This window comes from Etheostoma cragini, chromosome 12, assembly GCF_013103735.1.
Source record: "Etheostoma cragini isolate CJK2018 chromosome 12, CSU_Ecrag_1.0, whole genome shotgun sequence".
NCBI classification, from domain to species: Eukaryota; Metazoa; Chordata; class Actinopteri; order Perciformes; family Percidae; genus Etheostoma; species Etheostoma cragini.
The window spans coordinates 14,596,476-14,624,259 of record NC_048418.1 but is presented as its reverse complement, the minus strand read 5'-3'; the positions used below and the strand labels follow the sequence as shown (position 1 = coordinate 14,624,259).

The 27,784-nt window shown below is 40.0% G+C and overlaps 1 protein-coding gene and 1 long non-coding RNA gene across 13 annotated transcripts in view; one reads left to right on the top strand and one right to left on the bottom strand.

Moving 5' to 3' along the window:
• Positions 1 to 27,778, bottom strand: part of LOC117954404 (adhesion G protein-coupled receptor L2-like) — an 84,856-nt gene extending 57,078 nt beyond the window's left edge. For 7 of the 12 annotated variants that reach the window (XM_034888167.1, XM_034888169.1, XM_034888168.1 and 4 more), the window contains exons 1-2: positions 27,150 to 27,777; positions 6,784 to 6,997 (exon numbers count right to left, since the gene is read on the bottom strand). In XM_034888167.1, the coding sequence (XP_034744058.1) occupies positions 6,784 to 6,859 (76 nt within the window). In that variant the 5' untranslated portion in view covers positions 6,860 to 6,997; positions 27,150 to 27,777. Of the gene's footprint in view, positions 1 to 6,783; positions 6,998 to 27,149 lie in introns of all 12 variants that reach the window. The other 5 variants (XM_034888178.1, XM_034888179.1, XM_034888171.1 and 2 more) reach the window with 2 other exon arrangements.
• LOC117954416 overlaps positions 1 to 27,784 on the top strand; it is a 305,368-nt gene that overhangs the window by 263,697 nt on the left and 13,887 nt on the right. The gene's annotated exons all lie outside the window — the stretch shown is intronic.

Here is a 27,784-nt window from a genome sequence, read left to right as displayed (position 1 = left end):
TAATTAATTAAGAAATTGTATTGGAGAGGGGTTGCCTTGCTAAAAGAGTCTCATTTGAAATGTTTGTTTATATTGTAACTACCAAAAATCTGTAGGCTACAAAAAGTATCCTACAGATAGCCGTCTCCACTCGGCACGTGAACCTTGCTTTTGAAGTTGGAGCACTCCGTTTCCCACGCATACAAAAACACTGCCAGCACGCTGTGTATGCATTCTACACATGCAACCTTACATACGATGCAACAGGCAAGGCCTTTTAGGACTTTTATACAGCTCCATTTGGAGTCTCTTGAAGATTTACCAGGAAAGTCAATAAAAAAAAAACATCCAGGCACATTCCTTGGCAATAACCCGCTGCTATCTCTGGAACACTGACCACTTTGATTGGCTTGAGCGTGATGACCTTGTACCATTCCCTTCCACCAGCATTCCGGTCAATGCGAGCTGAAAACAGGGGCACTGATAAGAGATGCAAAGATGGGGAGATCTTCATGACAGACAGTTTCCTGCCCCTCGTCTTCGATGAGGCCATTGTGCCTTGTGCACTCAATGGGGATATATATGCTACAAGAGGGGGTCAACACCGATAGAGCGAGGCAAACAAAAACGTTCTTTGTGCTTTGTTGTTTCTCAGACTATTTTTTTTTCGCTGCGTACTTATTCAATTTCCTGCACTGCAGGAGAGCGCTTCCTTATCTTTGACTGTTTAGACCTGCAAGTCGCCTGGTGGCCTTTTGTTTGCAGGTGACCCACCCTTAGGTGACATTTAATTCCTGGACAAAAAATGTGTGGTCATGCTCTATGGCACAGACTCTCAGCCTGAGGAGATTACTAATACAGTGAAAGCAACAGAGCTGCATTCATGGCCTGAAGTAAGAGCTAGCCGGCAGACACAAAGACCAAGACCCAACACACAGTAGTACACTGGTTTTAATCATACATGACCATAAGCCATGCAAAAGTGAGTGGAATGAAAGAGAAACCATTGGTCCATGTACCAAAGTGGAAACAGCTCCATCTTATATTCAAACACCAGTCCCTCTCTGTACGTTTTTCTCCCTCTCAGACCCAAGTGTGTGTGCGACACATTGGAAAAACTGTGCACACTAAAACACACACACAAGTCAAAGAAAGCACACAAAAGCACATTTACCGAATCATCGTACTTTCTTTAATTAATTGCCATCCTTTCCCCGCTGCTTGACATTAGCATTACCACATTTAATGTGTAACTTATAACCAGCAGAATCTAAAATGTGTGAACTGAGCTGTTTTGACATTTCTGATACGGAGCAAAGAGGAGGACAGGTAGAGACAAATGCATCATTTTCAAACAATTTGACATCAAGTAAACATAATTGAGGCTTTGCTCTCTCTTTTTTTTTTTGCAACAGCGAGGGGCTTTCTGTTCAAATAGCCAACGTCTTCTTTTACACAGACAACGTCTCTCCAAAATCAAGCTCTATATAATAAATAAATGCTTGTAAATGTATGTCACGGTTAGAGAAAAAAACAGCTGGAGAGGCTGTGCTAAAACAGAAAATGTGCTGCCGCATATTTATTGAGAACAACAATCTGCTTTGATTGCCTTAGCACAATGTCCCTTTGGTGTTAAATGATATATCTCTTTTTGCTTTTGCATGTTTGTTTAGCTGTTGTGCTTTTTGTTCAAATTATATTAGTTCTGACATGCCTTCAAGCTATTTTAAAGTATTGAGTGAACACTGAAGCACACGGAAATCCGACAGGTTCTTGTTGCCTCCCTAAATACTTTTGTCTCTGTTCCAATCCTGATTTATATGGTTGGCAAACGCCTCCCCACACACAAGGAACTCTACAGCTTTCTATAGTGTAGACTTGATTTTATTTGAAACCCTTCTGCTTCCACTCAAGATTAAATGCATTACTTTGTTATGACAGCTGAACCCTCCTGTGAAGCAGACTTACACCGAGCAAATCCAAAAGTTTAGATTCTGAAGCAAACTACTTTGTGGTTGTAAGCGGGACTCATCTATTATTTGAAATAGGCTGCCTGGAGAAGGAAAAAAAAGTGTGGACATCATTCACAAAAGGAAAGAATGAGGTAGGCATCTCCTCCAATGTTTATACAATTTGTTACCATAAGGGGTGTGAATTGAATGGCTCCAAGGTGCTCTAAGCATGAGAGATTTAAAACATGCTTGACTAATGAAATCAAACTGTCTGAAAACCGTTGCTCCTAGACCATAGAATTAATTGTGTAATTGTGTGTCTCAGCACACAATAAAGCACAAGCTTTTCTCCTACAGGGAAAAGGGCTTTGCTCCTACATTCGCATATTGGATGGAAACATTTCTTGCTGCTTTTACTTTACCAAAAACGCACTCAGGAAATCGCTGTTGCAATAAATCTAGGATGACCCCATCAAGGGTGATATTGTATTTCATTTCCTCTGAGTGAAATACTGATCCTAGAGATCCATGTGACTCTGGCTCATTTCAATTTCATGTTCTCACATGATTCAAAACTTTCCAGGTCCTCAGTTATTATTAAACCAACGTATTGTTGTACAATGCTATGCAAAAATATATCTGGTGATATATCTGGTGCTCAGTACAGAAACTGAAAAGCAGCACACTTTAGAGAGAGGGCCAAAACGCAGACAAAACTGTATCAGAAATGAAGATAAAAATAACAAATGTGATGATGTATCTATCTCCATGTGGCAAGAAAATCCATTCAATCCATATGATGAACCCCTGCCTTATTTCTTGACGTACTTACAGTTGGCAATTTTCATATAAGACTAATATAGTAACAGATTTTTTTTTTTCTTCGGTGGTTGTTCTTAACACATAGATTGACCAAACATCTGTGAATCTCCCATGGTGTAGCTGATAATTCATAATCACCCTGCCATAGATTTGCAGCATTCAATATGAATTAAATGATAATGGTAAGCCAAGCATATCAATGGATGACAGACTGGATGTGTATGGCCAGGGGCCAGAGAGGAGTTAGACCACAATAGCTTCCCCATTCAGTAAACCCCAGGACTGGAAATGCCAGTGAGACACGAGGGAGGGTCCTCCATCAGCACAATGTATGGCACTGCTTGAGACAAATGTTGTGCTGAGACGTATAGTTAACCTTTACAACCTTTTGGGGGGAAACACAATCATGCTGGTATGTTCAACCAAGGAATATTTCACAATCTCCCTTAGAGATAAATGTGCAGTGTGTTATCCAGAACAGTGGGGGGCTCAAAACTAAAATGAAAAAAAAAAGAGCAGAAAATCTTTTTTCAGAGACGTGATTCTGTTTCTTTTGACTTGATTATTAAAAAGCCAGAATATTAATGTCCGCCATTTGCCCACTCTGTCCATGCTGGAACACTTCCTCGGACCAAAACAAACAATGCCTCTTCACTCTGATCCCCGTCTGTGCAGATATGACACTAACCATTTCATCTTTTACATTTTCCTTTTGTGCAATATTTAGATATGAAGACCAAAGTGCCTGCTCTCCCTTTGGCATTTCAACACAACAGACAACTAAAAGCGTTGACACTAGACTTTACGACATAATCCCCCAAAATCTGGCTTTCTTTACTTTAAAGACTCAGATAACAGCTCTCATTCAGTCACAGCAGGTATGTGCCTGTGCACTTGACCCACCTTTGTGGCTGCTTCCTTTGAATCGGGTTGTCTTCTATCATATCTGCAGACTGGGCGGTCTGAAACATCTAAAACAAATCTGATACCTGCATGACCTAGTTTACTCTAGCAGGAGCGTCACTTTATATACCTGTTATATAACAGCACATGGATGAAGAAGAAATGGAGTGCAAATATTGAGAACAAGAAATAGCATATGGAGAATTTGAAGTGTCCTTGTGATGTTTTCCCTGCACCATTATACCCAATCAAAAATATTAAAAGGATTAAGATTTGACATTCTTTCAAATTAGATATTTTCATGCCATCCGACCCCCATTTTTGACATTTAACTTTTTAAATTTTAACGATTTAACAGGAAAACTAAGCAATAATGTAATGCAGCCATTACTGTTTTTACTTTCATCTCATTGATAACAACATTACTGTTTACTGCTCACTTTCTTCACCCCATATCAAAGCTGTCTACTGCCATTGCAAACAGAACATTTTCTACCTTACTGCTTCACATTAAAAGCATTCAACTGGCAACTGGAGTCTTATTTCTGGCAACAAGGTGAATTTAAGTCAAATAATTACTCTTTTCTAGCTCGGTTTTTCAACTATCAACTCCTGAGGGAATTATCTGTCTCTTTTGCTGCTAAATGCTCTACTATGTTCACCAGCTAGTCACTAACCGTGTCGGTCTGCTTTTTGTGCTGAGCAGGCAGCGACAGTGGGTTTTTAGAGCTTTTTTTGCTGAAAACTGGTACAGCCGTCTGCTCTGTCCCTTTGTAGAGACTGCTTTACCGAGAGGCAGATGATAGCTTGGGAGCTGAACAAGCTAGCCAGCCATCTCCCACCTGGTAGTGACGCAGAGGGACTGTAAAATCCAAACTACCGCCATGGATGTGTTATACTAACTGGATACCAGATCCCAAATAGCGTCTATTCAGTTCAGTGAAGTTGCTCGCATGGCACATACGTCAAAACGTTTCTAAGCTTCTGGGTATATATGCGGCCCTCTGAATATGGGCTGTAGTGTTTCTCCTGCTGGCCCCGCCTGCGAATTCCTGCTTAGTTATAGACTTTAAATGTGGTGACGTCACAGGTTTTTAGATCACTTTCTTCCGGCTAGAGGGAAGTTTTCAAATATAAAAATCCATTGTTTAAAAATTCTGAATAGAAAGAGTCATAACTGACCTTGTTTGCAGGTTGAGGTGCCTTGTCACCAGTTTTAGAGATGTCTCTTTTACAATGGTGGCCTATGGGGAAATCCTTTTTGGGCTGCAGGGAAATGTATTGTTGCAATACCGTGAGTTCCCACTGGACAAAAGTGGCTGCTGAGCTAAGGGCTCTTCCTTGGGGCCTGGCTACCGCTGGCTGATTCAGGTGGGTCAACGCTGAATTGTTGTATGTATCTACGGAGAGTTATTGTGAGACAAGGCGAGGCAACGCGAGGAAATGCTTCATGGCCAAGAGTTCTTTGCCTTCTGCTTGGTGTGTCACCAGCTTTAAACGACGCTATGAGATTGAACCAAAACAGTAAAGTTGGGACGGTTAAAGAATGAGCTGAAACTGGCTATAAAGCTCCATAAAATCGAGGGTAGCTTCAGATTCAGTTAATAATCCATCTGTAGGTTGTATTGTTATTTGATACATAATATAGAAATATTGACTATAGCCGCTTAAAGGATTTTAACTATAATTGAATGCCTGCTAGCATTTGATTTTGCACAAATTGATAAAGTTTGTCAAAACAGAGGCTGACTGGTGTTCATTTTTGCAACTGGCCAGGAAAGTCAATACCAGGAGAGAGAAAAATACCTTTCTTTTCAGCTATGTCAATGAGCATTTTCATAGCAAGAGGAATGTTTTGGGTGAAAGCTATAACCTGATTATACTCTCTCCTGGTGAGGGACAGGAGGTAATTATCAAGTAGAGTTTTCAGTGCTGGCACTATGATGGAAGCGCAGATCATAAGCGCTGGGATGCAGGGCCTCAGGGCTGGACAGGCTGGAGGTGAGTGGCATGTGGATAGAATCAGATATTGTTTTCAAAGGGAGCCACACACACACACACATGCATTCCTTTATTGATGGATGGCAAATAATATGCATTCTTAGGCCTGAGAGCCCTCACATCCACTGAAACCCAAAACCTGAACTTGCTGCATACCAAAGCAGTATTCCTCTTTATGAATTCCAACAGGACTATTTAACACAGTTTCTAAGCCAGGCCACATCACAGGGAAATTCTTTTAATGCGTCAGTAAGACTTTTATATATTATCTAAAATTACAATCTACAAAAAAATGCATTTCTGCTCTAAAGACTGCAGGGATGGCCTTCTCCATAGCAATCTATAGTTGTTAACAAACTATACACCACAGCCAAACCTAAAATACAACTAGAAGACAAATAGCAAGAGGGAGAAAAAGGGCAAAATCCAAATTGAAAAGGAAGCCCCCAAAATAATGGTCTTCAACTATCTATCTGTAATCAATGCTTGGCACACAAGCATGTGATTTTGGGTTACTTTGTTTCCCGGTACAATAGGAATGAATGGGGGACAAAACTGTAATGATTATCATTAAGCAGACATACCAACATCAGTGGTTTTGATGGGCATGTAACAGACGGGAGTGTTTTGTGACAATTGTAATTACAGCCAAATGTACTCATCAAAAGTGAAGGAAAGAACCAAAAAAGAGCCTTGGGATCTCATTGCAGACAATTAAAAACACTGACACATACTTTCCCAGTTCTCGAGTCTGGCACTAATCAAGTGCGTTGTTTTTTTATGCTTTTAGGTACACTGGCTGCTCTGGAAAAAAATTACAAAATGCTTTTATCCGCGGCGGCTCCAGTAGCTCAAAGTACACTCAGACACAACAGTTATGTGTTGTTCTGGAAGTGAATGATAGTGTCCATTGGTTGGCAGGGATATTCAGTGAGTTTAGTAAGTCTTTGAAACACTTTTTTTCACACTCCAAGAGTAAAACCCCTGAAGAAGAACTATTGTCACACATTAAAGAATGTGTGCTATTAAATTCCACACATTCATAAGCTGAATAATGAGTGGCTTGTTGAAAGTATGACGAGAATCACATTAACACTTTCTGCCACTCAATTCCATGGTTACTCACCTTGTGAACAGTGGAAGCAAAAGAGAAGGAAGAAGAGGCAGCGAAACATCGGACACCTCCACAGTGCAGAGGCCATTATGCGTTGTTTGAAGACAATCCAGGGAGCCTTTTGGCTAATAATAGTGTTTCAGTGCGTTGCAGTGGGAGAGTGGAAATCTGGAGCAATGTCAACGATCAGTAGTTCTCGGAGAAGCATCACAGGTCATCTTCTTATCTGGAAAAAAGGAGGCGGAAAGAGCATTAAAACTGAGGAAATGGACGGGGTTATTGTAGTGTCATTACCACTTCACGTGTGCCTTGCATTAAATTAAATGTAGTCACAAATCTAAACAAGCTGAAAACAAAAATTTGGACTGCTGTTTGATTCAAAAAAACAAAAGCAATTTTTTGAAGTTTCACAGAAATATTAAAACTTTCAACTTCACAAATGCTTGACATAAAAAAAAGAAAACAGAGTGCCTTTCTCAGCAATTGTTCAGCACTTTGCAACGTGTTACAATACAATGTTCATACTGTCTCATTCCCCCAAGCTTCCCTGTTCCACCTTCGCCATTTACTCCCAGATCCCGCAGGAGAAAGCTTGTCGCTCTAGCAACACATTCACACAGGACGCCATTAGAGACACAGCTGCTTTGAGTGCAACTTTTGTCTCCTTCCTTATCAAGGGGTGGCAAAAACAGCCCTTTGTCTGCAAAAGCAGCAAAAGGTTAGAGCCTGAGACGGACTAACACACCAGACAGATAAGCTGCTTACCAAAATCAAACACCGAGGAGGGATGTGTTGTGTCATGTGAAATGTCACACATACACAACACACACACACACACACATATATATGCATGCGCACACATCATACCAATGACATGTGCACTTCTGAAGACGTCGAAACACATGCAGAGACAGCATCCACACACTTACACAAAAACACACACACCAATATATTGTATCTTGTTTAGTCCCATGTGCTTACTATCCAGCATTTCCCAAATGCACGCACATGCACCCATGCACACGCACACACACAAACACACACAGAGTAAATAGGATCCGTCACTTGGTAGCCGTAGCTATGCAGAGGAGAGTGAATGTTTCCCGGCTCTGGATGCCGCTCCTCCAGAGCCACTCGTCAACTACCCTGATTATTTTATAATGAACCTAAATTTGAGCAGCACAGCAGTCTGCTCTGATCGGCCTCCGAGCCCCACTAATGCGCTTAGATATTTTTGGCAACATGAGAACCCACAAAATATGTGAAGCTTTCACATTAGCATACTGAGTAATAATTGAAGTCACTTTGGGATTCATTCTATAGGTCACTGATGCCTGGACGGAGGATAATAGCTGAAAAAAAAGCCCACCCGATCTGCACCTAGCAGGCTGAGATTGTTTATTTTCATTTGCAGTCACCCTGGCCGAGCAGTTGTGCAGCAGTCTGTGCCAAGGAAACACACATACACCTACCTTATAATTTATCAGTACAACTTGGGTGGTTTTTATAGGAATTGTGGTTTTATTTGTCTTCCAGCTGTTTATCTGCCAGTGGCGCCGTAGCAGATCAGATAAGACAGAATTGGAGGGCGCAAGCTCTTCTGTGTGGGAAGTCTCAGACCAAGTCTACTGAGGCTGCTCACATTCTCAAGCCTTCTAACACGACTGCCACCAGTTCAATATTGGGCAGAGCACAAAATCTCCAGGGACACACATGACTTCTTCTTTAGCCATTAATCTTCCACAAATATTAGGCCCGGGGCCATGGGGTAACCATAATGGTGGTTGACAAGAGGAGATTGGAAACTGTTGGGGGGGACATCCCCCCGCCATTCTGGCCTGCTGGGCCTGCTGAGCCACTTAGCCCCTCTAGACACCAGGGGACAAGAGCCTGCCGGGCCTCGCGGATGCAGACTTGCCCTCACCACCCCGGGGATTCTTTCTCCTGATCAGCCGTTGCCCCGCTGAGTAACATGTCTCCTTTCTTCCTTAAGCTGGTGGAGGACACAGCCATGCTCATCTTCCTAAAAACACTGTTTTGTTTGGTGGGATTTCTGCACTGAATCAGTCCGGACTTGAGATAAAAGGATTAGGCGATTAACATTCAGATGCTTTACACAAGCACTGACAGACGTATCATAATTTCACATCAGGGGACAGGCGGATGGTGGTTGTGGGTGGGGGGGGTAAGTGAGGCATCGCTAACCCTTCCGATATTGTGTTGTCTACTATACCCCACGAACCTCCTCCCCAGTCCCCCCCCTAAGCCTGGGAATTGAGGTTACTTGTTTCTCGGTCTGCAAGCTTCGCAAAATTATCATTATGTTCCACTGAGGCAGATTTGAGGAGAAAAAAAAAAGTTGCACAGTTATGACTAATTGTCAGCACCAACACTTAATCTAATGAGCTCAAACATTTAATATACACCAGATGACCACTCATTTAATAAAAGTTATTCATTTTCATCTGCGCCTTCAGCTCCTCTTGCTAAAAACAAAATACAAGTATATACTGTATATATATATATATATTCCCTCAGGTTATCTCTCTCTATTAACAGTATGTCTTTCTGGAAACAAGACCACAGGAAAACCACCAATGAAATGAAAAATGATACGCAAACATTCGCAACATCTGTTTTTCTTTTATGTGCAATACATACACAGTGGAAAGGAGAAGGAAGGAGAGAAATCTATCATCAGTTAAGATAATGGAGAGAATCATAGTCCACAGCCGATTTTTCACATCAGCCTGATAGAAATAATAAGCAAGCATTTAAAAGAGGACGGAAAGCAATTAAAGCATAATTAAAATAAATGGATAGAAAGAGACAGCCCACATGTCTTCACATGAAATACAAGGCTGTGTGCAACAGCCGGCTGAATGAATGTGAGTCTCCTTTGACAAAGCTTGTGTCTGCCTCACTCAAGCTGGAGAGGCGTCCAGTGAAAGAGCAAGTGAGAGAAGGGGGGAGTTTGGGAGTTTCTAAGCCGGGAGGGACTAAATGGATGGAAGAAGGAGAGCGGAGGAGGAGAAGAATGGAAGGGGGAGAAAAAAAGAGTGGTAGGGTCACCGTGGAGGATTGACAGCCTGTGAGTATGGCCTGACCTCCTGGGTGCGCCTCCAAGTTCTCTCCACAGGCTTAGAAAAGACAAAAATAAAGCCCAGGAATGTTAATTTATTTTCAATTGTCAATGCCAAGCAGAGATAGATAAAGAACGCATACATACATATCAAGTAAGGCTGAAACAAAACTAATGCGCGAGTCCAAGTGTAAGCTGAAAACCTACAAGTGAAATAGAGATGTTGAGCTGGAACTTGCCAACACAATGATTCTTCTTCCACTCTCTGAATAACTGCTTATTTGGAGAACTTTCTGCCCCGCCCCCAGTGCACTACATTCAGGGCAAAAAAGTCACACGTGAGAGGGGAATTTTAAACATCAGAAAATGGTTGATGTGTTAAAAGTGGGAGACGGGAACTACAGGAAAATACAGCCTCCAGACACTTTATTTCTGTCCTCGGTGCACCCTGATGTTCCCAAGGAACTCTTTTGTCATGACAGTCCTGTCAGGCCTGCGCTTTCAACCCCTACAGGGACATGATGTCATTTCCTTGGCTCCACCGGAGATGTAGTGAACTTGCCTTTAACTGCCAGAAACAGAGATGGGCTGACACAGAGATCAGTCCGCAGTGTTTTCTCAACACAGAACTGATCAGACACGCAAATTACGATAAACAGGTTGTATACAAATGGCTGGTTTACAGCACACAAAGAAACAATAAAGATTTCTCAACAGACGATCAACGGAAAATTAAGTCATTTTGTTAAGCAAAATTATATTTTATAGACCAATTGACTTTTACGAGTAAGACAAAACCCTAAACAAACCTGTTTTTTTGCTTTTTTGATGACAGGAGATCTGCAATGAGTAGTCGATTAATCGATCAACAACTATTTGGATATTCAATGTTGTTTTGAACTATAGACCGGACAAAACAAGTACTTTGAACATTTATTTGGACATTTTATACTGTTTTTTGACCAATTGATAAACTAAGAAAAGTCCTTGGGAGCAACAAGATATCCCAAACATAATCTTGCATGCTTTTTAAATTATTCTTTTCAACTATTGATTATCCAAGTTATTTTTCTTTCAACTGACTAATCGATTAATTGGCTTATCAATTCAGCTCTAGTTTTATTTTTAGGGAAATGGCTTTGGATTACTTCCTATGAGCCGGTGGGTGCTACTGTTTTCTTTCTATATTAAAGCCTGATTCAGTGCCTATAAATAATTTTTGTCAACAGGTTTTCATAAGATGGTTAATAGATCACAGAACTTCTAACATCTTCTGTTTAGGTGTGGGTCAGAATGACTTCCTGTAACATTTAAATGAGAAAAACTCTAATTCAAGGCAATTAAATTGCAGCTTTTATGTCGTCTTTGTTTTCAGAATGAATGGCTCCACATTAAACGAAGACTTCTGAAAAGAGAAAATGTTCTTTAGTGCGGCTCAAAAAGCCCAAACAGAAACCCCCTAAAAGGTGCAATGCTTTACTATTTTATTGAAAGAGAAAAAGCAAAACAGTTGGTGTGTTCAGCAGCTCTTGGCCAAATGATTGAGGCAGTAGATAAGATAGAGTGCCAGCGGGCAGATGGACATGGTGAAACAGAGAGGGGTGAGCAAAGAAGCTTAGTAAAGTGAGGAGAACAAAGAAGACCCAGACTGAACAACCAGGTTAGTGTCAGGCCAAATGAAGAGAGGATGGGGTGTTAGTCTTCAAAAAGGAGCCGTGCGGAGGAGCAGGCACTTGAAAAAAAGACACAAAGCAGATGTTTGTAGTTAAAATCACCTGTCAACTGAATAATGAAACTCACTACTATTACATATATGTCTACCTAATCAAAAAGCAATATTGACTTATGGGCTGCAACTTACTTTTATTTTCATTATCGGTTTAACTGTTGTTCATTCGTGTAATTGCTTTGTCTGTAACCTTTTCCAATGTGATGTTTCAAATCATCTAAAAGCCTAAAATATACTTCTTTGGTATGATGGAAGATTGAGAATATTCATACTTGACAAATTGGAAATGCAGTGATTTACTGCTATTTTTGCTTCAAAAAGTACTTAAATGATTATCAAAGTAGTTTGTTTGATTTTAATTTAAATGTATTCATTTTCTTTCAATTAAACATCTAATTTATTCAGCTCTGACTGGCATATATATATTGTATATATACAGTATATGCCCTAATTATTGATAATCTTGACATGTACAAACCAATTGCGATGGAGAAATGTTTTATGGTTAAACAGTCTTTTTTTAGATTCTCCACCTCAACATTTTGCAAAGGGTACTTGGGCTTGTTGAACATATTCTGCTAAAAAGCTGAATTACAAATTTGAAAATGTGTGAAAATGACAAAATGTCTGTTTCAGTCTCTAATAGTCGGCCACAGGTTAATACTCCGAGCTCAGTAGCCAATCCGGCTTGGCATTGAAATGATAGGGCTGACCTCAGAGCAGTTGGTTAAGCAGTAGGGTCACCGGAAAGGAGCAGAGAGCAACTCGACTCTGACATGGAAAAGAGAGGTTTCTCTTCTTCAAATCAGTCTCTTTATAAATGCACTGACAGCCTCACTTCCCGCCTCCTCTACACATGATTCTAGCACTCCCCACACAGACACATTCACACACCCACTGCATACCTCCAGCTCTCTCAAATGTCAAAAACACATTTTTATAAAAACAACACGAGTGGCCCAGCAGCATCACCCCAAACCTAAACTCACAACAAATTAATTCACTCCTTCAACACATTTCCAGTAGGTGATGTGTTGATGTTCACACCTTATTGGGGGAAATACATTGACGCCATGCTTAAGGATTACACACTGTAGCCCTATTCAGACTGGATTAGTTTTCAGCAAAATGTTCATAAAATAACTGCTAATACTAACATCTAAAAATGACGTGTTAATGTTAATGAAAACATGCAGGCGAGGAAAATTGTGCTTCATCAGTCTCCATTCATGGGCTGCCATCGCAACAAAGATGTATCATAATTATCAAACGTAATTTCCGCAACTGACAGCAAACTTGTTTAAACAATGAAAAAACTGAAAAAGGAGAAGGTGGTTGCATCTGGACTAGGGTGATGTCAGTTTGGGGTTAAGGCCAGACGATAGTGTGCAGAGTATCGGTATCTGAACGTCTCTATTGGGAGGTCCCAGATTAAGCCGGTCGCTAAAATGCGCACAAGTTACTGACATTTCAAATTTACAGACATACTTCCAGTTTCGATTACATTTCACCACCTCCCCCCAATACAACTAATCTCATCCAAATGGGGTTGAGAACTAAGTGGTTATACTGAGAAATATATGCAAATTGGGAACACACTATTAATCCTTGAAGGGAGCACTTAGTCAGTGGTGTAACCATTTTTTTAAATTGTATGCAAGGAAGTAGATTTGGCTTCAGAAGTGGATAAGGGGCAGATGAACTAAGGCCCTGTATTTATATCTTTATTTCAATCTAGTAAATAACACATTATTATGAAAGTGCTTTTTGTAATTCCCCCCATTGTTAAACATCACTGAAAATCCCAATTAGTTTTTGCGGATAGAGACCAAATTCACAGAGCTGTAACTTTTTGCCAACGCATCGATTAGTTGGTCAACGGGAAATTAATCTGCAATTATTTTGATAATGAATCCGATTATATTCAATTTCACAGACTGAATATCTCTGGGTGGTGGACTGAGGAAGTCACATTTGACTTAAGTGATTTACTGTGTTGTTCGTTATTTTCTGATCTTTTATAGGCCAGGTATAATCTGCAGATAATTCAATGATGAAAACGGTACTTGCAGCCCCATCACATTCTCACTACGAAAGGAGTTTGCTGTGCAGCTTGAGTAGTACCTGACCTCCTGCAGGTACAAGCTCCAACAATCAGAGAGTCTCACTGGCTCATTATATTCAATCATTGATGAACACAAATAAGACAATTTCTATTGTTTTTTTCACCTCAAGTTATTTTTTTGTAGAAAACTCATGTAAAACCTAATATAATTAACTCAGATCTGCCAGTAGTAGAAGCACCTCCATTCCCACAATCTGCCACACAGCTGTTACGTTAATGTCTTATTTTATATAGGGAGACTTTATTTTTAATGACAAGACCATTACTGTAAATCAGACATTTTGCATCACTGCTGCGGCTCTCCTGACATTCTGATTTACACTTAGTTACTCACATACTTTACACACAGTGCATCTTATTGATTTAAAAGCTATTAAAAGTTATATGGTTTCTTTCAGCTGCGACTGTTTTTCCACGATGACAACTTCATGACTCGCTTCACGTACACCGAACCCTGGTTTTTATCACCTTCCTCAAGTTGATTCATTGAAAAGTTTAAGGTTTTTGTCCAACGTATAGCACATTTTTGTCCCAGATCCAGTCTGCTTTGCATTACCTATACAATCCATGGTCAACACATGGGCTGCATTCTAACTCTGGACAGTTTGTGTGGTCTCTAGTCACTCGTGCCTGACATGCATTAATTCAGGACTGTAATGTGTACTCAGAAACATGGTAAATATATATTGAATTTTGGCTTGAGTGTTGTGCTTGTTTGAAAATCATCAAGGAACAATTTTTTAAATAAAGTAATCATCTGTAAAGTTGTAAAGCACAAATAACGGCATACAAGGCTGCAATAAAAAAAACAAATATGTTGTTGACATGAAAACAAATTCAACAGTCCCACAACAGCCTCTAAAATGACCACTGTTGAATTGAGTTATTTTCAACAACAAACATTATAACTGTTGTAGAGTTAAGATGTATTACATATCACCTGGCACCCCAGTGCTAGATGTATACTAACAAAGAATAATAATCTAGAGCTGAATCAACTAGATTTAATTAGTCAATCAACAGAGCATTGTTTGGCAACTACTTGATGATGAAGTAATCGTTAAAGTATATTTAGTTTTTTTCCCTCTGGTCCATATTGTAAACTGTATGGATATGGACTGACAAGCTATTTGAAGACATCACATTGGATTCTGGGAAATTGTGATGTTCATTTGTGACTATTTTATAACAATTTATAGAGTTGTGAATCAAGACAATAACTGCAAATGAACTAATAATGAAAACAATCGTGAGCTGCAGCCCTTAAATGAGCAAATGTTTGTTAAAGTCAATTAACTGTTAAAATATTTTGCGTCAACATAACATATACACATATTAAATTTCCACTACTCATTTCATTAGTTTTTAATTAAAACTTTGCTGGAATTGTTATTTATACAATATTGTAAAACAATATCACAATATCCTATAGAAATCACCGAAGTCAATATATTATAATACTACATTATTACCAAGACCTACTTTCCACTTTGCATTCACACATTACATTACAACTACATGAACATAGTAAATAAAAATGACTAATTATGGCTTTAAAGGAAGGGAACCCTAAAGGTCAATGTGGAAGAGCTACAGTAAGTGAAAACCTATTGACATGTAAACATCAAGGTGCTAATGAGTAGTCTAGGTGACTTTAGGCTCTACAAGAAGTGTGCAATTTTCTTGAAGAAGTCCCTGCTTGTGTGAGAGCTGAGGGAGGTGGTCATCGAGTCCACATTAATTAATTCATGAAGCCACTGTAAACGTGGTTCTGCTACAGCTACAGTAAAATTAGTAATATTTTCTCATGCACCTTAGCTATTACAAAACGGTGTGAAGAAATCGTCAGTCCTTATGATCAGTGGTTCAATCAATTGTTGGGTCTTTGTAAATTATAGAGTGTGGTCTAGACCAACGCTATCTGTAAAGTGTCTTGAGATAACTCTTGTTATGATGTGAAACTATAAATAAAATGTATTGAATGCATTGAATTGAACTGAATTAATGAGTCCCATGAGATGGCTGCCAATGCTATTATGGACCCACCAATGTGTTTAACAGTAGAGAGTAGGCATTTTTTTCTGCACGTTGAAACATTTGCAAACAAACTCATAACACCATATCATTATTTTCAGTTTCTCAGTGTTTTGCTTAAAAACTAGATATATTTATGACTCTGCCTTTGACAAAGGTGTAAAGGGTACCCTCCTAATCGATACCTGCATGCTGTAATATAATGTAATTGCAATGCTATTCAGCTTAGGCTGATTTATTGTGTGATGCTAGTTATTCTACTGCTGAGTGTTGATTTGGTTGAATAATGGCTAACTTTCCAAACAGCTAGCACTAGCAAGCTAGCTTTGGTTGGCCAGGTTGCTGAATGCTAAACAAGACATTTTTAGACAACCAAAATCTTCCAATTAATTTTCATGAACCAATAAACCCTGTAAGAGGCTTAAGGTTGGAAAAGGAAACCAAGCAAACAAGTTTTTGGCTATTTTAATGTACACAGTGCCGTAGATACGCTAAGCCTCTTTCCTGATTAACAGGTTGGCGTGTAGCCACGCCCTAAAGAATTCCCAATGTCGTTTTAACAATAAATGGGACCATAACTTACAAAATGACGATCATGCTGTATTGAAGAAGACTTGAAACTAGCGATTGAGACCATAAACATGTTAGGAAAATATTTACTGAGCAATGTAATTACACTGTCATAATTCAAATGAAAAGTAAGGTCATTTTCCCATAGACTTCTGTCCAATCTGCCTTCTTTATGCTACCAGTGGAGTAACCACCTGCTGGAAAATACAAAATACAAAAATACAAGTTTAATGCACTTCTGCATTGGCTTTACTTTTCAGGCCCAAAAGATGTCGCTTGGCAGGGAGTAATGGAACAAGAAGGAGCAGTCACAGTAAGCTGTTAGATGAAGAGCTGCAGGCGATGGCTGCACTCCTAACTTCTCAGCAAGGTAACTAACTTTCACTTTCACAATTCGCAGACTCATGCCGTGTGCAGCATCAAATCAGATCACAGTTTGTCACAGAACAATGGAAAAGGGCCAATTATTGCCTGACTTCTTTATTAAAACGACAGTAGTTTGTTTTGCTGTCCCCAGTATTCGGGGACGTATAGTATTAACCCACATTTGCTGTTACCACCTGATGTTGCCAATAAACCAGGACTGAAATCTTAAGGATTGGAACTCTAAATCTTTATAATTTTTTTTCCAGACATATATCTGATAATTCAACAGTCACCACAGAAGCAACTGAAATTTAGTCACATAAAAAAAAAAAAAAGACAATCGTGAAAGGGAAAATAATGGCACGTAAGTAGTGGCAGCTAATGTCAGTGTGTGTGCTCACACTGACATTAGCACAAACTATGAACGTGATAAGAATATACAGTATAGAACGCAGGAAAAAAGGAGATGTGTTTGTGGTTTTCTGGGTCATGTGTTTTTGCATGAATCAAAAAAATCTCCCAGAGATTCTGGATGACACAAAACTTGGTTATTTTCATTCAAAATGTTAATTGTAATTCAAATGCTTAAAATGCTTTATAATCTTGAATGAAATCATGTGTGTACCGTCCTGTTCAAATCTATTGGCATTTATTACAGGCAGATTATTTAAAATTACAGCTCTGATTAGAAACATCCTTTAGTAGAGAAACAGTATTTCACCAGTATTTCACCAGTTTGTAAAATATAAAGCTACTATCCTTTTTCCAGTTTGGCTGTATTGAGTTGGAAGTGAGCCATGGACTTAATATGCACATGTGCTGTAGGCCTGGACGGGTTTCATGCTTGTTTTCAGTTCAAAGTCGTTTTTCTCAGTATTGGTTTCTATTAATTTGTCCACCCACTCGGTCTGTTCCTTTGGAAACAAAGACACAGGCATCAATCTGCAGCATTTCCAGTGGGAAATAGGAACTGGTTGGACTTGTTTTTCTTGTTTCTTTGTCCATAATTACTTTCTTGTTCTCTTCCTTTCTTGCCTGTGACAGTCTCAGGGTTATTATTATTTAAGACTTACTACCCCTGATTCAGTTGTAACACTTAATTTTCTTTTTGAAAGATGGACCACTGCAGGTTTACCGGTGGGCTTAAAATACCTCTTCCTACATAGCAGTTAGATTGATCCCTGCTGTGAAAGAAAAAGCTGAGACATACTTTTCTTACGGACCCCTCACTGGTGCAACATGAACTTTAACAATTCAGAATAGACAAAAATACATCAAAATTACACAACATGCCTCCAAACAACTAGATAAATTTCAACAAATTTGGGTCCAATCTTGGAATGCCACAGTGGCCAGACTTAATGTCGTAAATGCACCAAATGTGTGAGACTGTTTACAGGGGCAAATGGAATGATTTTAGGCAGAAAAACGTCCACATCTCTAAAATGAATGTTAAAATGGAGCCAAGAATCTATCTTAAAAGGACATTACTGCTGAATCTCAGCATGCTAAATTATACGCTTTACCAGCATTTCCACAATGTTTTTCTGCTCACTCCATTGTAATGCAAACTGGAGGGCCATACAAGTGCGGAGAGACTGAATTGGAACAATGATGAAAGTGCGTGCTATAAGAATCAGGACAGCTGTCAGGGTGTACAGGCATACATTTAGTGGTAAAGGACAGACTTTACTGAAATGCAGCTATGTGTGTTAGACAGTCACTGGGTGTGCAGCATGTTACACTCTTTGTCTTTGAGGGTCAAACTCTTTAAAACAGATTAGACTTGTGGCTGCACAAATTGAATCATACAAAAATATGAAACCTTTAATGTAACCTTCTTTCAAGATTCTTGTTTTGAAAACTACTTCAGAACCTTCTTATTTGCCTCTACTATCTCCTCAATGAGAATCATTGTTCAGTACTTACATAGCCCAACAAAAACAATCAATCTGTGCAACATATAAACGCAATTAAAAACATTTTTTTTTTAAGAATACCACATTCTTGTTACTGATCTTCCTTGGAGACAGTGTAATACTCTACACCACTGACATTTTTTCTCATGTATATTTGTAAGATACACACCGCACCCGTTGCCCTGTTACGTCATGTCAAAGTTGTATCCAGCTAGCGGATGCTCCTAATTAGCAGCTGCAGTAGAAGCATAATCTAGCAACTGTTGTCCGAGTCTAACCGCAAACCAACACAAATAAAAATTTAAAAAATCGGCCAATGCCATCGGTGAATGACATCTTATTTGCTGCCGATGCCAGTCAACGAGGTGAATATCGGCTGATACCAATGTTCGGCCGATGAATCTGTACATGCCTAATTCTCTTCTTTATTAATTAATTTATTGATCTTTTTATGATTAATCAATGAATCCTTTACTGTATAGAACTTCAGAAAACAAAGAGAAGAATGTCTGTCACAAGTTCCCGGAGCCCAATGTAGCAACTGATAGAGAATTAATTTTGATAAAGTCTTTTATTCCTTATTTCTTAAAGTAATTTCTTAAGTAGTATAACTTTCATGCTTATTTTATGTACATTTGACAAACTGTGTTTTTCCAGTTACTGCTGGTTAACACAAAGGTGGTAAATGTCTTAGTTTCGAGGACATTCAAAGTACACGTTGCACAAACTGGCTGCACTCTGACACCTTTAGCGTAGGCATAATAAAGATAACCACCGTCCAATGTATCCTTGTGTGTGTGTAATAAAAAGGCTGAGCTACAGAGAGGATTTCGAAGATCCTAGGAGCAATGCTGGTAAAAGGTTGTTTCTTAAGTAAAGTCTATAAACTGCTCACTACTGTCTAAGTCTTGTTTGTTGCCTTTACCGTCATTATTTGGTAAGTTTAAGTGTCCCGAACCTGACAACAGTCCAGACCTCAAAGATATCAGTACACAATGATACAAAACAGAGAAAATCAATAATTACCAAATCATTTCATTTTTCGGCTACATTCAAACCCGCCAAATTCACCTTTACGTCACACTACTTGAAACATTTGTCTATACAAAATAAAAAAGCAGAGCCAGAGTGATGTGTGTACCCCCATTTAAAGCAACAAATATAAGCAACCAACACACAGCCACCATACCATATCCAATGCTTCAAAAACTGATAAATTCCTTCAGTAGATGCATGCCTTTCTCTGCTGCCAAGATTCCCTTGTGCAGTGTGGCTTAGCCCAACAGTAGTGTAAAGGATGCATGCTTCTCTTATTTTATTTTCAGCCCCCCGCCTCCGTTTTTTTCCTCCTCCAGTACATCATTCCTTTGGGTGTTTGTGCGGTGTCCCTTAGTTACCGGTTAAGAGAACCAGCAGCTCAGAGAGTTAAAAGCCTGCCCTGTCCCGCTCATACCAACAAGGACATCAATAATTCACCTTCATCTGGAAGCATTATCTAACAGCAGTATAAAAATTTAAACATGGTGGGTGACAACACGGAAGCATGAAGAAAGTGCTCCGTAAGAGGACACTTGAGGTGGCAACAATGTTGGCAACAGATGTTAAAGTGGAGGCAGAGGGAAGATGTGTCAGCCGGCCCTGTGAGGCTGACTTAACCAGTACACATCAAAGCCAGAATAGTGCTGGACGGTATACCGGTCTATACAAGTATTTCCTGTATGATGTAAATTTTTCATATACCATAATACCAATGCATTGCCGCAGAAAGCGCAAGTAATCCGTGGGATCATTTTGAACAGGAGCCCTGTTAATTGTGTACCCTTCTCAATCATGGTAGTAACTTTATACTACAACAATGAATAACCCACAACTAACTCTCTTTAAGAGTTAACCTGTTCAACAGGATAAAACACCATAGCACACAACAATGTGTGGGGTATTTTTCTGCAACAAAAAAGGGACATCATTTTGCAACTGTTGCCTGTTGCCCTAACATAACTCGATTGCGCTAACATTACTCTGCCGTGTAACATTAAAAACACGCCACTTCAAACGTGGAGCCGAGAAACAACGCAATAACAGTCTACCTATGGTCCCGTTACAGAAGGTTAAGAAAGACGGGTTCAGAGCAATGATTAAAACACTGGATTTAAGATGTCTTTCCTCGCTGAAATATGTCCGCGGAGCTACGTTCAGTCGCCCACTTTTCTACAACAACCTTATTTAGGTTGTTTTATACAACTATCTTTCAACTTTGAGGTTTTGAAAGGGAAACAATGTTAAAATTGTTTGTAGCCGTACTCATTTAATTTAAGTTTATTACACTACTTTGCAGTTTGCACAATGAAAATAGTTTAGTTTCTGTAACTGTTCCATGCATTCTCCCTCATATAACGTGATTGTATAATGTTGCGGAGCCAACCAAATCCTTTACTAATCCAGTTTAGTAAAATGATGATATTAAAAATGTACTCCTGATAGTAGAATAAGCCATTAACCTACATAAAGGCCCAGTCAAGCAAAAGAAGGAAAATACCGTGATGTACCGTGAAACCGCCAGAATCTACCGCAATACAAATTGTTGGTCATACCGCCCAGCACTAAGACAGATGTTAAAAAACAAAAACAAGAAGGCACATCTCCTCTCCCCTTGACCGGCCCTGTGTGAGTGCAGCACAGAGGTGGAAGCATTTGCTCGGCTGTATTAACACCCAGGCTCATTCTCATTGACAGTGAAATCCCTCTAAGCCTAGATCAATTACATCCAGCTCTGCTGTAATTAAAATGTCCTAACAAAGGTCTTAGGAGCACAGGACAGAAACCTACCCATTAACAATAAGCTCAGTCCAATCTATAACACCATCTCAAAGAAAGTAGCCTAAGATTAGATTCAGGCTTTCTTTGGATGTGCAAAAAGCATCCATGAAAGGCTGTGGTGCTGAAAATCAGTCATTTTATTTAATTCCTTGATGTCATGATATGATTTAAGATAATGTATTAGGCACACAAGCTCACATTAAACACTATTATGCTGCACAGAAGTAAATAAAATAAATAAATAATTTATCTATAGTACTAAAGAAACCTGTGCCTGGTCTTCTAGGCCTGACTGGGATGAAAACAAATTATTTGTTCTCTTAAGTACATCTGATGCTTGACTATGCTCTGCTGAGAAACGACATAATGCTTATGAGTCTCCTAATTAAAACTCAGCAGTGGAGTGATTAGCAATCACAACTCCACTCTTCAAATATCAAGATCTGATTTGCTTGGCTGATCAACAACAAGCTTGCTTCTCTCACTGCAACTCACAGAGCCTGCAGTCTCTCTCTCTCTCTCTCTCTCTCTCTCTCTCTCTCTCTCTCTCTGTGTTAAGGAGGTTTTTGAAATGGAGCAAAGCAGCACAACTATACCAGGAAGGGCTCAGCTGAGCCTGGTTCTATTACACACCGCTGCTGATGAACGCTTAAATGTTTTTGGATTCACATGATAATTCATCATAGTATGAAGTGTAAGACATCAATAAAATTACTTATGGCAGCCACCAAAATTAAACTTGAAAGCTGTCCCCTCGCTGCGCCAAGGAAGGACTATTCCACAGAAAGAGAGCAAGATGGCTGACTGCACTGACACGTTGTGAAAGCACGCCTTGCCATCCTAGGTAATAGATTCTCTTTGCTGTGTGATTCCCAACGCTTCTCATCTCCTGTGACAACGCCTGCCAATCAAGGCCCGGGGAACGTTCAAGGGCTTTGACAATATATGTTCACCTTGAAAACACATTGGCTTCTTTGCAAGACACCAAGTGACATCAAACAGACATCGAATAGCCATTAGACGTGGCAGACTACAGGTGATCCTGTGGCTCCTTTTTCAATATGCTCACTGAAAATTGGCAATAGAAGTATTATTTATATACATAAAGACACAACTAAACATATGCGGAAATATTTTGTATGTGGACAGTACATAAGAACACTAAATGTGGAAGGATTTTATGATCATTTTAGAGAATCTGCCATAAAACTTAAAAGAATATTCAATTCAGCCTTTCAATAAAGCCTAAAACTGGTTCTTCATGAAGCAAATGAACCTATGCTGTTCATGTAGAGGCATTTAATAGAAAAATTTGAGTGGAGGCCCTCCGGATTTGGACAATAAAACGTGAATTTGGGTGTATACCTGTTACATTACACAATGTCTTTCTTTTCAATGCGAAATGAGAAATAACAATGTTACACCACATCAGCAGAGTGATTTGCATTTTTATGTGATTCATGAATAGCAAGGAGGACAGGGAGAGATTTTTCTGCAGTGAAGCATGGCCTGAACCTCAATTTCTGGAGAATTATATGATACTATTTAGGAATTTGAAGAAGAAAGAAGCATTTACTCAGTTGAAGACAGATGACCTGTCAGATACACCTAATACCAACACAAAGCCCTCAGCCTTTAATCTGCACACTTCCTGTGACCTATACTTTGACAGAACCAAATAAAGCACACTATCTTTGTATCCCCCTGAGACAGAGCAGTGTCCTCATATGCTAATGTCAGCTAGTGTTGGAGAAGAAGCTCTGAGGGCGGCCCAGACAACTCACAGGTCAGTGCTAATCTTCTGATATATGGAGCCTAAAGACCCGGGACACATCCATCACACACTGCCAACGGCTCCCAAGTGGGAGAGATCTGCACACACCAAAGGGTTAACAAACATCCCAAAGAGACCTCTGATGATCCATCACTCAAGAATCAGCCTCTTTTTTGAGCAGGAGCATCCTTTAACCACACAGAGGGGGTAGCTTTCTGGGCAGAGGCTCTGCAATGAGAGCCAGTGTGACTGCTAGACCTAAGCTCCAAGCCTCTGTTGATCATTAAACATCCATTTTAAAGCAGTGGGCGAAAGTTAACTGTCATTTTAAACACAGGAGGTGGTAGTTCGGGAGAAATCCTCCCCCCCCCAGATGTATTTTCTCGGCTAAAAGAAGCAAGTACACATATCCATCCATCGCGTTAACTACCCAAACGCATAATCATTTGTTCCAGTCATCTGTCTTTTTATTTCTGAGGCAAGCCACAAAATAGCTACGCTGTCTTTTTGCAGTTAAATGACAAACTCACCCCAAAGCACTATATTAAATAAACCAAATGCCCTTTGCTTTTTTTGGGAGGTTGGTGCTTTTTCACAGCATCACCGATAAATGTCATGTTTGGTGTCAGCCCCTCCGGAATCAGACTACATTCTAGACCATTTTGCAGCAACACTCACCCGGGAAGAAATTCATCTTAGGAGATGAGTAGGAGCACGGATGCCAATGTCAGCACCGATAGCAGCCTTGACAGAACAGAATGTGTGTACATCTCCTCTTCAGCAGCTTTTTAATAATTTGGCAACAACCAGGCTTAGCTCAACACACCACAGCGTGGTTTCCACTGACTTTTTCTCGATTCAACACACTCACTATTAGTCCTCCCCTATATCCTCCAACACATACACAATGCAGAAGGGGGCCTTTTGTCTTGAGTTTGTCAGAAGGAGAAGTCAAAGACAAGCAATGGTCTTAGAGGAGAAAATAGTGCATTTTCTGATGAATTGTGTAGGTCTAAAACTGCAATATTTTCTCCTCTAAGATGCAATCGTTATGTCTCATCTACCATTATTCATCACTCCCTGTCTCTGTCCATTTGTTTGTCCAACTTTTCAGAGTGAGCGTGTCAGGAACTGAACAAGACAGCTGTCAAACCCACCCGCCTTGAGTGAAGAAAGCAGGTGAAGTCCTCTTTTTTTCTCACCCTTCCTGCTCTCTGGGTTCAAAACTCAATCTCTTTTGAGTCTCTTTTTTAAGTTGTGTGATGTTATTTTGTCCGAACAAAGGAAGAAGCAAGCTCTCTTCTCTAGCAGGTTGGGGAGCAGTTGGCTCATGTTATTACCCAGGAGCAGAAGCAGGACCATGAAGGGCCCACCGAACCCTACTGCGCTCCCAAAGGCATTTCCATTCCCTGTCTTTGTGTAACAACATGTCCCAAGCTGCACTTCTTCACTATTAACTTATGCTGATCCTACTTCTAAAGTAAGGGCACACACAAAGCAAGGAAGCCTTTTTTATTCTTTGTTTACCTTTGTGCTCACTCAAAATGACTATTTTCTTTTACTAAGCTGTCTAAAACTGAAAAGATATTATGCCATATATCACAAGACAACAAAAAAATCCATCAAAAATAAGCAGTGTCTTGCCGCATTCTTTCACTGATAGACAACAGCTGCACAGAATGGGGAATAAATATTATCTCTGCGACAGAAAAACAATCAGACACTGCTAGGTACTCAGAGTCGCTCACAAAGCTTGAATGCTCTGCGTCTTTACATCCATACTCACTGAATGTGGAATTAAGTCCTTTATTTTACACCTGAAGAAAGATTTATTTTGGCGCATTTGAGATGCTGTGATTAAAATACCCGTCGAAACATGTAAACAGATTTTCATCAAGTTATTTATGCTTTTTATTCTCCCACCATGGATGCGGTGGGTTCTCATCCTAAAAATGACACAATACAGACCTTTCTTTGTTTTAATGTTGTGTGCTCTTGCTGAGGAATACTGGGGAAAATGTTCTAACAGGACAAAATCTTCTTAACATAACCACGTCCCTCTAACATTTCCCCACATACATGGCTTCTGGTGTTAGATTTTGGCCAAGAAATTCTACCAATCCACACTAAATCTGCTTCCAACACAAACACTTGCTTCACACACACACACACACACACACACACACAACTGCAGTGTCCAGCAATCCTGTCAGAAGCCTCCACCACCACCACCAGCAGCAACACTATCAGAACAGCTTAGAAGAAGGGGGCTGGTAGCTCAAGTTCTCCCTATTGAAATGCAGACACTTTGATATGGAAATTGGCAGCAACAAAAACCCGCTAGAATTCACACTAGCATGCATTGAAACCATTTGCGCAATGTGAGATGAGATTGCACTTCCTCCCAAGACAACACAGACAAATGGACTAAACCAGCAAGTGTGGGACGGGTGAGAGACGGAATGAAGGTAGAGAGTGTGGAGAGGAGAAGGAGGAGGAGGGAGGGAGAACATTTGTCCCACTCCTCTATTTGAATTCCTAAAACCCACTGTCCCAGCATTTGCTTCAAGAACTAGACTAAGATGAAATGCAGAGGATTTTTTCAACATCTACATTCACCAGTAAAACATTGCACTATGATCCATTGGCACGGGGACCTCTTTCATCTTCAGAACTCACTGATAGGTGTTTCATTATCAAGCAGCCACATTCAACTTCATCCCAGCTAAGGAGACTTTTTTTAATCTAGTCTTCCAAAATGGCTGGCATGACCAAAAAACTTCCCCGCCACGGTCAGAAAATGTTTGGATTTGTATGGTGGTGAGGAAATGTCTCACACTGTGCATATGTCTTATATAATGTTGCTGTTTTCTTAGATCACAACTGAACAGAAAATGCTTTTGGTTTGCTTTGATGTCCAAAAACAACTGAATTTGGACAGAGTCATCATCTGTACTTCCATGCATGAAAGCTGTTATATAAGTAAATGAAGGGGGAAGCTCTCAGTTTCCAAACTTGTCAGTATGGCTTATATAAGGTTGCACCACTATCCTGATTTGGCATTGACAGTATGGATTGTGTGTAAATGTTATTTAACCTTGATATTTTAGTCTGCCGTGGTCATGCTCTCCTGGGGTTTCTAGCTGAAGTCTATGCAGCCCTATCTCTAAAAGCTTAACGTGAGCCTGAGATATGGTCCCTTTGCCTGTAAAAACTGTGTGTGTGTGTGTGTGTGTGTGTGTGTGTGTGTGTGTCATTATCACACATGGCTGACTCAATTCTTTGAATTATACATGCTCTGTGAAATGATCTTATTTTATAGCCGCAAAATGGAGAAGTAAATGGAGACAGTAACTGACATCCAAGTACTTAGATCCTGTTGTCCTGAAACTGGGTGGAGATGTTTGGGTGAGCCCTACTTTTCTTTCACCATTTTATCACGCTGACTATTTTATAAATCAACTCCCATTGGGCTTTTCTTTTTATCCAAATCCAGGACTTTCCTTGTCAGAGTGTTCATTTTACATACCAAATGATTCAATTTGTATATAATTTGAATACATTCAAAAATGTGAAATGCTTATATTAGATACATATAATATAAGCATTTCACATTTTTATCACGTACAAAAGAATACATCCTTCAGTGGGATTTTAATTTAAATTAAATATGGATATACTTTAATCCACATGGAATTACCCTAATAGCCAAGCGACTTCATGTTCATCAAAAGTCTTGAGGCTCCAAACATTACAGAATAACATCCCATACCATGCACTTGATTTGCTATGCATTGATCTCATAACAACAGTTTTGAACTGCTGGAGGAGCCCGTGGGCCAGGGTTTCTGACATTTGCCTTATGATATCCTGAGTGTAAATACATAGTATTGATTTAGCAGAGGCATAACTCAGCATCTCCCTTGAAAGACTAAAATCATCCGCTTTTAAAAGCTACTTACTGTGGTAAACCGTGCCAAAATATGGATCCCGGTATGAAGTGTAAATTTCAGATCAACACCAGGAGCCCCCCTCTTCTCCCTTTTTCAGAAGAGGCCCCCAGAAACTAAGCAGCGGGTCGCACAAAGACGGCTGGGGCTCGGCTGCATGCTCCACTTTCTTCACAGTGGACAGATGGTGGGGTTTCCTGTGGCAGGTATCTGTTCCTCTTCAAGCCAAAACGCCCGGGACCGGACGAATAGCTCCATGGCGAGTCTGTCCAAAAGTAATGATCGTTACCTCCCCCCCTTCCTTCCTCTTGTGCGCGCACCAAGGCTCCTTCCGAAGGGAGCGCTACGGATAGACTGCTTTAAAAAAAAAAAAAAAAAAAAAAAAAGGAGCACTTGAAGGAGACGAGATGCACCCCAGTCTCGCTACAAAATCAAACTCCGAGCACGTCAAGTCTCTCTGCAGATCTCCAGCGGCCTGGTTCACATATACAGCCCGAAGAGATACAGGCTAATAAGACTTATTCAGTCTAGCTTTCGGTGCGCTGCCGGTCGTTACCTCTGCGACTCATCCACACGCCGTGCGGACAGTCGGAGCTACAGCCGGACTGGAGGCAAACAAGGCGAGGAGAAACGGCGCACCGGTCCCC